Raw genomic sequence first — 12,212 nt, 5'->3', positions numbered from 1 at the left:
ATACCACTTCTGAGGAAGCCTGAAATTAGTCTCTGGTTTGTAGGTACCCAAAGCAGAGTATTCGGAGAAGGTAAACAACTACTAAGAAGAAAGTACCAAAGGTGAGATATATCCCACGGAGTGGGGGAAAAAAGAGCTCAAGATTGTTGACCTTAAATAAAACACTGTTAAGAAACAAAGAACATATTCGGAAATCGCCTCGCTGAACACAGCGAGACGATCTCCGAATCTGGTCATGTGTCCGTTGTACTTGCTTGTACTCGCAGCTTTGGAGCCATTAGAGGGCAATGACCCATACATACACTGGTGTATGGTTCCATCCGACTTTCATAATCTTAATTTGCTTTCTCCTAATCTTCATGAACAACAGATAAACAAAAAGGGGGGAACTTCACTTTCTTAAGTATTTAAACATTTAGCAAAAAGAAAGAAAAAATCAGTAGCCAAGGCTGTTCTTCAACATCAACCACAGGTAGGTGCTGCACAGGGCTCCCCCCGTTACGCAGCTCTGTGGCAGGGTCTTCCACCTGGAATTCAGTAAAGTTGTGTGGCTGTCATTCTTCTCAGTTACTGATGATGGAAAGCATTCGGTGTCTATCAGGCACCGAGGGGAAATGGTGGAAGTGGAAAAGCCAGAGCAAGATGGCCTGGTGATGGGACTTCAACTTCTCTGCAATTCTCTTTCCTCATCTGTGAAATGTGAAAAACTACTACCTAATTCATAGTGTTATGGCGAGTCAGCAGATGAGTGCTTGGCATTTAGCAAATGCTTGGTAAGTGATTTATTGTTGGGTACTAACTGCTTTACATGCGCAGCCCTGTGATGGGGGGGTACCCATTTTATAGACAGGGACACTGACTAAAGGACACCAAAGATCTTGGCCAACGCCCACTGTCATTATCAAGTGTTGGGGCCAGGCCAACTCTAAAGTCTCGTATCTTCTACCTTATTTGACTTCTCTAGACCTTGAATCGAGTGTACCTGGTTAGAGAGGGCAGAAAACCACAGTAATGCATTTTAAAGAAACTTTGACTTACAACAAATGAAATGATACACTTTGGCTTTATGAGAAAGCTTCAGTTACCCTGGAGAATTCACACTAATATTCTGGTCACCTTGATGATGCCAGGTAAAACAAAGTGTTGTAGTGTTTACCCTACCTGCCAAGATGCTTAGTGCTGGGGTTGATTGGCTTAAGGTCTGTTTAAGAAAATACCATACTGGCAGGGTGTGGGGACACAGAGAATTACAATGAATATTCCAGAGGGCTTCTGCCTCCCATCTCTATGAAGTTCGCTTAACCCATAGCAGTTCCTGCAACTCTATGGCAAATCCCAACCAAATCTGTCCTTCGGCATATTTATAAGGAAAACGTATAAAGCCCCAGGACGGTCCCTGGGTCAAGTCACTCCTGCTCAAACCTCACCCCCAGTCCCCGAAGTCCCGTAACTGGACTGTCAACCATTCCTCTAGTGGACAGGAACTCAGTCCCTTCTTGTGTCTGCCCTCTCAGTTCCCAGAAGCCAAGTTCAGGTCTCTCTCTGCACTTGGTAATACCTCTGTGTCCACTTAGGAAGATAAAGCAAACGTGAAATAAAAGAACATTGCCGAGACTTTAGTTTCCGAGTTAGGGCACAACAAATAGATTTCTGTCAAAATCAGACTCTCTGGATGCAAGGAGTGTTGCAGAGATTGGAACATTTTATTTCCTGCCATAAAAAGAAATCTCTTTTCATTTATGACACAATGAAGTCAATTAAGAAAAGGCTTCATTATAGTCAAAAGACCAATGAATCTCCTTTGGAGATAATCTCTGTATAAATAAAATATGCCAACAAGGTTGGTTTAATCCCAAGGGTTTTAAACATGCAGTTTAAAACCCCTTTATATGCTGGCACCCTGCTGAAGTCAGTGACCTTCAAATTATTAAGATGTATTTTAACTGCTAGAAAGGCATGAATCATTTCTGGATTTCCAAGCTACTGGTTAGCAGCAACATTTTGTTTTGTAATGCTCTTATTAGCAAGTTAGATTTTTTAATTTCCAGAAAAAAAGCATTTCTAAGGATGTTTGTGCTTGACGCTATGCACATTTGGAAAAGCCCTTACAACATTCTCTCTAATCAGGTTAATTTCATGAACTAAGTTTTGATTTTTAAAAACTGTAATGTAAAGAAAGTCTCAAAGAATACTGCAATACATTGGAAAGAGTTTGCAGATGACATACGGACCTAACACTTCAGTAGCTGCAATGACAATATTATTGAAATTTGTCATTTAAAAGGAGTGTCTCAAGATTGGAAACTCTAGATTTTTAAAAGTACTTGCAGACGTTAAGGATAATCTAGATCTTACTGGAAATGTGTAACCACTTCAGTGTCTTAAAAAGGTCTTAGAAGGACCTGAGAAGGCATTATCAGAGGACTGACCGCTAAGTTACTGCACTCAGCCGTGCTTCACCCCAGCAGGGCGACAATGGGGAGTCCGTCACCATGCAATATTTGATTCTGAAAAACCATCTGTGAAAAATATGGAGTCAACCCTCCCCCTTTAAAGTTTATTTTTGTGAGTGAGCACGTGAGAGTGAGCATGAGTGGGGGAGGGGCAGAGAGCCAGGAGACAGAGAATCCCAAGCAGGCTCTGAGCTGTCAGTGGAGAGCCCAGTGTGGGATTTGAACTCATCAAAAGTGAGATCATGGCCTGAGCCAACATCAAGAGTGAGAGGCTCAACTGAACAAGACACCAGGTGCCCCAAGAGTCAATGCCCCTTTCATTCTCCTGCACACAAGTCAGAGTTCAACCTACCTTGAAAACCAACCAACTGGCCGGCCAACCAACCAAATACTTTTCCCAAATATCATATATGGAATAGGCTCTCTAATTCCAAATTTTTCTGAGTAAAGAATTGATGTCACTGCTGTAGTGACTGGAAAATAACTTCAAAAACACCTCTAGGGTGCCTGGATGGCTCAGTCAGTGAAGCGACGTACTCTTGATCTTGGCTCAGGTCATGACCTCACAGTTCATGGGATCGAGGCCTGATTTGGGCTCCATGCTGTTAGCATCCAATCCTGCTTTGGATTCTCTCTCTCCCTCACTCTCCCTCTCCCCTGCTCTCACTCTCAAAATAAACTTAAAAAACAAACAAACAAACAGAAAACATTTCCTTAATTTCTTTCATGTTGGATAATCCCTCTTGTATTAGAGGAGTTTTTTCTTAATGTTTATTTTGAAAGAGAGCGAGTGTGTGCTTGAGCCTGCAGAGGGCAGAGAGAGGGAGAGAGAGAATCCCAAGCAGGGTCCCTGCTCAGTACACAGCCTGACATGGGGCTCAATCTCTCAAACTGTGAGATCCTGACCTGAGCCAAAATTAAGAGACACTTAACTGACTAAGCCACCCACGTGCTCCTAGAGGAGTGCTTTTTAATGCCACCTCACCTCAGGCATATTTCCATTCGCTAGCATTTCTACATTGTACAGAAGTACAGGTGAGCTCAGGAAAAAAGCTTTTCATCCTTACAAGACTCTCTTTGCTATGTTAACTCGAAAGAACACACTGATGATTCTCATCTCCAAAACTTCAATAAGTACATCAGTAACTTAGAATTCTTCAAAAATTCCTGTAAATGGTTATCTCCCAGGTCTGATTATCAATTAGCAAAGCTTTCCTTAACCACGTGCCAATTTTGTAATACTTCTTAAAAAGATAGTGTAACTGACTGATCTTACTTATGCTTTGGGATTTAAACTGTTTATGAACTGTTTATGAATTTTAACTATGTCGGGTTCATCCAAAAATTTGAACATCTATATAAATGTCTCCCTAAGTCATTAAATCACACAGGCCTATTTCTGCACAGGGAATAGAGGTAGCGATGGGTGGAGTATCTTTTTCTTAGAAAGGAAGAAAATAAAAAGTGGAGATCAGTCCATGGTATGGAAGACAAACTAATGAAACTGTTCAGGGAGATGAAGGAGAATTTCAAATGGTCAGTGCTGGTGAAAGAAGACCATGACCAAGAACTCAGGAAAAAAAAAACAAACCACGTGAATATTTGAAAAGGCCTGGATTTAATGAAGCAACATCCAAAGGGGGAGCCTGAAGTCTTGAGTGATCAGAACTGTCCAAAGAGCGTGCCAGCACGTCAACGGGCGGCAGAGCCTTTTCTAAGCATCTGTACTTTGAAAGCCGCAGAGGGAAGGGATGCTAACTCCACCATTTCTCTACTTAACCTTGGGTGAACTAACAGTGTCTCTGAGCAGCAGTTTCTTCATCTGTAAGATGAGGGCATCAGTGGCACTAGTCTCTTCAGGATTGCAGTGAAAATAAGCCAGGTCATCAGTAAATGCTCGATACACATTACATGATGAGGTTTTTCTAAAAAAGGTTAAATGTAAAGGAAGCTCTAGGAGCAGAGCTCATTCTGTATTCTACCGGGATGACCCACCAGCTCTGTTTTATACCAGTTTGGTGCCTGGCTTTTCAATTGTACCTCGTTGCATATGTTTTTTTAACCAGTATAATGGCTCAGTTTACTATAGTTTTTGCCTGGGGGTAAAAAATTATATATATACACACAATATAAAATTATATATTAATATATTATATATTATATATAAATATATTTAAGTTTATTTATTTTGAGAGAGAAAGAATACATGTATGAGCAGGGGAGGGGAAGAGAGAGGGACAGACAGAACCCCAAGCAGGCTCCACGCCGTCAGTCTATAAGCCAACAGGGGCTCGATCTCATGAACCATGAGATCATGACCTGAGCTGAAATCAAGAGTCCATCACTGAACCTACTGAGCCACCCAGGCACCCCTGAAAATAACTGGAAATACCAGTACCTGGAAGATATCTGAAAAACTGATTTTTTAAATCATCAGTTATAGGACACAAGAAATTCAGGTAATAAAGTTGATAAATCAGAGACCCGGTAGTCTGGGTTTTGACTGGTTTTGAACAAGAATAAAATATAACAGATCTACTGGAAGAGAACAGATATTCCATATGAGTTCTAGAACTATCTCACTGATTTTGGAAATATGAACAATGAGATAATTCCTGGGGTAAATCATTCAGAATGATCCCACGGAGTCTCCACTAAGGCAAAGTTGGGCTGAAAACTTCACCAGAGTGAAAATAACTCATGAATTGGTTAAAAATTGCGTTTTTCTTATACTGAATTTCTTAAGCAGGACACAGTTGTATGCTAATAACCAGAAGAAACCATAAGAATAAAGAGAATAATGGATTGGTAAAGTGCATCATAAATTACAAAATATTTTACAAGTGTAACTATCAAGCAGGACAGTGGGGGTTTTGTTTAAGAAAAATTAGAGAATGTGAAGAACTGGAAAACTCTTTTAAGAAAGGTCATGTACAATACCTCTTTCCCAGTTAAGGGAGAGACGCGCTGATTTGTACTGGCATGTGCCCAGCGAAGGCTGTGTGGTCTGTGAAAACAGCAGGAGTGGTCTCTCTCTCAAGGTCTCCAGGTCCTTGAACACCACACCGCACTACAGATTTCAACTAATTCATTTTTACAGAGGCGTTCCAGCTCCTCAAGGTTGCATTTCCGATGTCGAGTGAGGGACCACTGAACACTGTGTTTCTCAGCCGGTGGAGAGGCTGAGGCCATTTTCATTTCACGTACTTATGCTACCAGTGAGTATGACTTAGGAACAACTCCCAGGCAAAGAAATGCCCTTGGGTTCTGAGTACAGAAGCCCCCCCCTCATCCGAGGTTTCCATTACCTGCAGTCCACTGGGGTCCAGAAGCAGGTGATCCTTCTCCTGAGGTATTGTCAGAGGGCCAGTAGTAGCCAAATGCTAGGTCGCTCACTTTACTGCATCTCGTTACGTAAGTATTTTACCATCTCACACCATCACAGAGACGGTGAGTACAGTACAATCTTTTGTGAGAGGCTGCCTACATTTTATTACAGTATTTTTGTTATAACTGTTCTATTTATTATTAGTTGTTGTTGGTAATCTCTTCCTGTGCCTGATTTATAAATTAAACTTTATCATTGCTGTGCACTTGTAGGAGAGAACAGCATATATAGGGTTTGAGAAGATCTGCCGGGTCAGGTGTCTGCTGGGAGTTCAAGGGCGGATACCCACAGTGAAGGGGGGCAGGGAGAACGACTATGTTTACCCTGGTGACTCAACAGGTAGGTGGGAAACAAGGCAGAAAACTCTCAAAAGCCTTTCCGGTCTGAAACACCTACCCAGAGGTGTGGCAAGGCAGGCATGATTGATGACATTTTCTGAGGCTTCCGGTGAACTGAAAAAATCCTCAAAGTCCAAGGCAAAGAGCAAGGCGTGGCAGACCACACCCGGGGACGAGGTTCAGGGTTTGGGACAATATGAACCTGAGTACTATGCAAATGCTCTCTCTCCAAGGCTACTGGGATGGACAATGCTGGGATTTGGGAAGGAAAGCTTCAACAACCAATGTTTCTGGCTTATCGTTTCCAAGATGCTTGGACAACACACCATCTTGGGTGATTTTTAACACCGCTCCAAGGGCAAGGAGATCAAGTATCCTGTTCACTTTACAGATTCTGGGAACTAAGGCTCAGGGAGGTCAATGCCCTAACCAATAGGTTCATGGTGGAGGCAGGGGAAGATGGTAGGTTTTCTGATCCCCAATCCAGTGAGAAAAGAAAATAATAATGAAGGACAGCCCAGGAAGTATCTTGCCATTTAGCCTTTTCAAACAGATTTTAGCTGCACAGCTATCCAACAGCTGTGTTTGTCAGATGAATCCGTTCAGAGGAGAGAGAGGCTCCTAGGCATTTTCCAGAGTTTGACACATTCTCTAGGTGATTCAAGAGGAGAACGATTATACACACGCTAGTGCCCAAATCCTGTAGAGTCTTACTACCACTCACTCCTTGCAAGTGGAAGACTGAGGATTCCTGTCTGCTTCCTCTCCACTCAACCCAAGAACCAAGGTCCTCCACCAAGACTCCAGGGTGATGGTCAGTCAAGAACAGAGAGTAACACAACACCTATCCTGTCTGGCTAGGAATTGTTTAGCAGCCATGAAATAACCCAGTAGGAACTTAACCAGAGATTTTTCTGCTACCCCTCTTGTTTTGGTGTGACAGGTAGTGAGAGAAGCTGACCAGAATGGAGAAAACATGGCCAATTCCGGCAACATCTAATGACTATACACATAAAGGTCCGATTAAGTCCCCCACCCTAACTGCACCTAGTGAAGAACTGTAAGCAGTAGAAGCACTCCTTGGTACCGAGAGAATGACTGTGCCTCTGAGCTTCACAGATAGAGCCTCTTAAGAACTTTAAGAAAGGTCTGTTGACATTAATTCATTTATTCATTCAGTCAGAGAATTAAAGAATGTTTACTCTGTGCCAGGTATTATTCTCACACTAAAGAGACATCCACTCGCCTTAATGAAGCTCTCACTGTAGGCAGAAGAGACAACACACCAACAAGAGCAGTACATGGTATATTCGGTGGTAAAGACCATTCTGGACAAAGAGGGGGGCTGCAGGTGTGTGGGCGCAGCACTACAGTAAAAGTAGCGCCTCAGTTTACAAAGACGTAGTGTCAGAAGGATGGAGGTCTGAGAGATCTAAAGCAAGATATTTACAAGTACATAATGAAACCCAGAGGAAGAAAGTCCCAATTTGGCAAAAAGGAAGGACACCAAATAGACATGGTGGGAGCCCTCTTCACTCCCAACATCTCATTTCATCTGTTACAACTAACCAGTTCCTCAACTTCTAAAGGTTTATGGCATTTGCAAGGATTACTACAGTGTATTCCACCAGTCCCTATGCCTACCACTGACTGACTGTTTCACCTTTTCACCTGAGGACAAAAGAAATACGCCATGGACCAAGAGTGTTATCCCTAGACTTCCAGCCCAAATCCTAAAAACCAAAACTTCCAAAGCTAAGATTAAGTATATTCAGAGTAAGGAATCCTAGGAGAAAACTCAAGAGAAATGTACCAACAAATTGTAATTAAATTAAAAAAAAGTAAGCAGACATTGCCTATCAGAAGGAAACTTAGTCCAAGTGGCTTGCTGGTATCTCTGTTCTCCCTTTTGTCTACTGCTACTTCCCCTCCCCACACAGGAGTCTATTCTGTGTACTAACTCATAGGTATGTGTTTCTCTTAAAGAGGACTTCGTCACACTGCAGATATGTAAAGAAGCAAAGATTTCATTAAATCACCCTGAGTTAAGGATCTCTTAGGGCAAGCTTTAAAAGGCTATGAAAATAATATTTTGTCACGGCTGTCACACACAACTACAAGCAGAAGAGAAAAAACAATTAGCCCATTAGAAATAAGAGGGGGGGGGTCTTACTTACCCGGAATAGGGATGATAGGGATACTTTCATTGGGGACCACCCGAGGTGAACTGCTATCTTCCACATAGAAATGAGCTGTCTGAAAACATTTTCTGTGTAGGGAAGAGAAAAACGTGCAAACAGTGAGACCAGAGAAATACACTTGGAGTTCATTTTTCAATTCTTCGTTCACAGATTTCACCAGCTTTAAATATCACACAGCACTGAGTGCAAAGCCATGGAAAAGTAACAAGATTTAAGGACAACATTCAGTCTATGGGAAGAACCCCCGATAGCTGATGAATATTTACTTTTTACTGTACCAGATCCACCCTGATAGTCAAAAGGGAAAGTCTAAGTAGTGAACCACTCAAACACATGAGAACTTGGCATTAACAGAGTAAACCTGCTGCACACACGGTTCGGATTACCCCCAAACATTTCTAAATTTGACCTGTTCAGAAGAGTAATTTGGTATTTGAAACCTCTAGCACCAAGTTCAAAACCATCCCTCAAACCCTCCCAAATGCAGTCATCAAACAGCCCAAGTACACAATAGCACCACATTGTTTGTGCTTCGCAAAGGCCCCTGAAGCTGCTGCCGACAGCTCCTTAAGAGGGTCAGAGGGCTTTAAGGCGGCAAGCATTCCAATATCGAGGCCCTTGCCAGACCACCTCAGAGGTAAGAACCTGAGGCTCTCAGGGTCACCTGTTTCCGGTTTTATTTTACCTGTACTTCAGGCAAAGCAGGGAGCAAACACTGGTCATCATAGGACAAGCAGTGAACAGAAAAGCCATCAGCAGCTCACTCAGCCTCTGCCTACTGATGCTGGCCTGCCCTCCGCTTCCCAGCAACCACGTCACCGCTCATTGCTGCCCTAATGAGCTGCCGGAAGCACAGGCTGAATATTTAATGAGGCTGCTCAGCGTGAATGGCTATTGTGACCAGAGAAGGGTCCCTGTTCATCTGGCGGAGGGGCTTCACAATAGCTGGCCCTACTGCTGGGTCTTTTAGCCAAGCAGGCGGCATCCTTCTGGTGCTCGGTGTCCCTGGGATCCAGCCCGCTCCTCTGGCGCCTCACACCAAGCCCTGTTTATACACACACCAGCGCTTTGCTTTTCCTGGGGGCTGCATTCCAATCTCTAGAGTTAAGTCAACTTTTCTTCGGAGTTGTCTTGGTCATCTAATCCAAAGGAGCCTGGGATGATTCTGTTGGGCACAGCATTTTCCTTTAAGCAGTGCCTGTTTCCAGACGGAAGGACGCTCTAACCAATTGTACATTTGGGCACTGTTCTAGAAGCAATCTGGATTGCTGTTCCACGCCATTAGGGGTTCTGAACATAAGTCACTCCTACTCGGCACATGTCTTGCAGGACTGCTCCTGCAGAGGGCTGAAACGATTTTTTTCCTATGAATTGCCTGGCATTTGTACTAGAAATAATAAAACAAGTTTCCATCATGCATCGTTATCTGCCTTTACTGAAATCTGGGAAGAATGCCAGTCTGTTTGATTTAAGCTACATGGATATGAAATGCACAGAAGTATTTTAGGGGTCTACTAATAACCGAATCTTCTATTGAAGGTGAAAATGATGGAAATCCACGTGGTGGGAGGGGCGTGGAAAACACATGATTTTCTTGTCTGAGGGAGTAACTTCTTTTTGTTTCTAAATTAGTCATCAAGTTTGCTAGTCTTGGATTCCCCCCTCCCCCAAATTTGCAGATTTCCAGAAGGCAGCATTCAAGTTAAACAAAGGTGGCACACTTCAGCAAGGAGATAGAACCTTAACCACCTAGTGTCCTAGCTAAGGAACACCTGCTTTTGCTGAGATACTGGACCATTCAAGTATTTACTAGCCCAAAGAAGTACTAACGCTGAAGCAAATGACATGCAATTTACCAGGTCAGCTGTCAACTGGAAATGTGCTTGCATGCACCGCCCCCCCCACGCCAAATAAGTCTCCTGTTTTAAGACATAATTACCATACCTATTCAACTATTAACATATAAAGCTGTTAGTAGAAAGAACTGTTATTGGCCAAGGTACTGTTCAAGCCAAGTGACTTAAAAAGGAAAAACTATACTGTAGATTATTTTTCTGCAAGAAGCCAGGAAGCCCGTTCACTCGCTGTTACATGTGAGCAGACGGCTCCACATTCTCTTTGGGGAAAAAAAAAAAAAAAAAGCAGTGTGTACCGAAGCACATCACACCCTGGTGCCCCATGTGCTGTTTATAATGGATTTTCCCTGGGGCAAAATAACTCTGTGATTGTCAGAGACAAGTAAACCACTGCAGATGAAGGTCAGAAACCTGGGAGACACACAGCTCTCCACATCTGTTCCCTGATGCACGTCCTACATTCTTTCTTCCCACACAGGACCTTGGGGGGCGTAACTACCTACAGAACTTTGGGGAAATGCCTTCCCTTAGAATCATGGTTTCAGTACCCTGAGCAAACATTTATTCAGCACCTACTGCACAGCATGGAGCACGCAGGTAATACCTTCTCTGCAGTTTGCCTAGAAGCTTTAAAACCACTTCCTTCAGCCTGGCTAAGCATACGAATTACATACATTATACATGACGTCCGTAGAAAAATTAGCAGATACAAATGAACAAAAGAGAAAGAAATCAATTAAAAGGACTCCAAATCCTCTGCCTAGGGATCATTATGATCAACATTTGGGGAGTATAGCCTTCCACAATTTTCCTCTTTTATTAATGTCCCTTGATCATTGGTGGTGAGGCGCCCGAGTATTCTGACCTACAGGACAGACAAGGTGCCTCGTTCCCCTGGTGAAGATCTGCAATTAACGAGTAAACAAGTGATTTCAAACAGTCCATGGCGATGAAGAAGCGAAGAAAGGATGAGGTAGAACTGGGGTGGGGTGGGATGGAAGAGAATCAGCCATGGGCAGCTGTAGGGGAAGGCTATCTAGGCAGGTCAAGTGGCTAAAGCCATCCAACAGAGTAAGCCTGAATGTTGTAGGAGCTGAAAGGAACCCAGAGGTAAGAGCAGGGAAAGGTGGCAAGAGGAAAGGGGGGATGGATAGACAAGAGCCAGATCATATCCCACTCAAGACCACAAGCTTCACTGGTGTCTTTGGAAAACAGAAAGCTAATCCTTCAAGAACTACTGTCATCTCACTCAAATACAGACATACGGACAAGGCCATTTCCTCTTTTGTCTGTAACAAAATTCAATCATACTGCACCTGAGTCTTTCATAACAAATAGGAACTGATAAACTCATTAATGCTTACTTTATCCTCCATTTTATGGATGAACCACATGGTTAGAGATTTAGTCCCTTAATCACTCATTCCTGGAGGTCTACTTTGAGTGAGGGATTGATTCAGGGGCTAAGTTTGGTGTCAACTTTTCATTACTATTGACCACCCTGATGTGAACTCTGTGTACAAATTATATCCTGTGAGTTTAATGATAAAGAAAAGCGGTTGCTTCAGGGTCAATGTCACATGACATTGTGTCTTAACTTATTCCTTTCAGACAAGTCCCATGATTATTTTTGGCCTTCAGTAGTGTCCAGGGATAAACAAGGCAAGGATTTTGAAAAAGAAGGAAAAAAACCCTCAAATTTTAATGCCACTTCAATGTTTCAACTGTGTTGTGTTCCAAGAGTCAGTATTGTGTCTAATCTTGAGCTCAGAAGAATGGAGACAGAATTTCTGAAGATGCTCATGTGTGTCCCTGGGCATGTAATTTCAAATTTTGGTGTAGGTCCAATTCTCTCTCAACTACTCTAAACATGCCTCCCTAAATCAAAGATTCTGGATCAGAAAGGGCCATTTTCTAAAATGATTTCTTCACAATGAACATTGGTTTATGCAAATACCTTTACAAAGGGAGAACAA

The 12,212-nt window shown here is 42.8% G+C and overlaps 1 protein-coding gene across 3 annotated transcripts in view; it reads right to left on the bottom strand.

Moving 5' to 3' along the window:
- PTPRG (protein tyrosine phosphatase receptor type G) overlaps positions 1-12,212 on the bottom strand; it is a 712,019-nt gene that overhangs the window by 48,879 nt on the left and 650,928 nt on the right. For all 3 annotated transcript variants that reach the window (XM_029916842.1, XM_029916841.1, XM_029916840.1), the window contains one exon: positions 8,357-8,448. In XM_029916842.1, the coding sequence (XP_029772702.1) occupies positions 8,357-8,448 (92 nt within the window). The remainder of the gene's footprint in view (positions 1-8,356; positions 8,449-12,212) is intronic.

The sequence above is a fragment of the Suricata suricatta genome, chromosome 12 (assembly GCF_006229205.1).
Source record: "Suricata suricatta isolate VVHF042 chromosome 12, meerkat_22Aug2017_6uvM2_HiC, whole genome shotgun sequence".
Classification (NCBI taxonomy): Eukaryota; Metazoa; Chordata; class Mammalia; order Carnivora; family Herpestidae; genus Suricata; species Suricata suricatta.
This window is presented reverse-complemented; position numbering and strand designations above follow the sequence as displayed.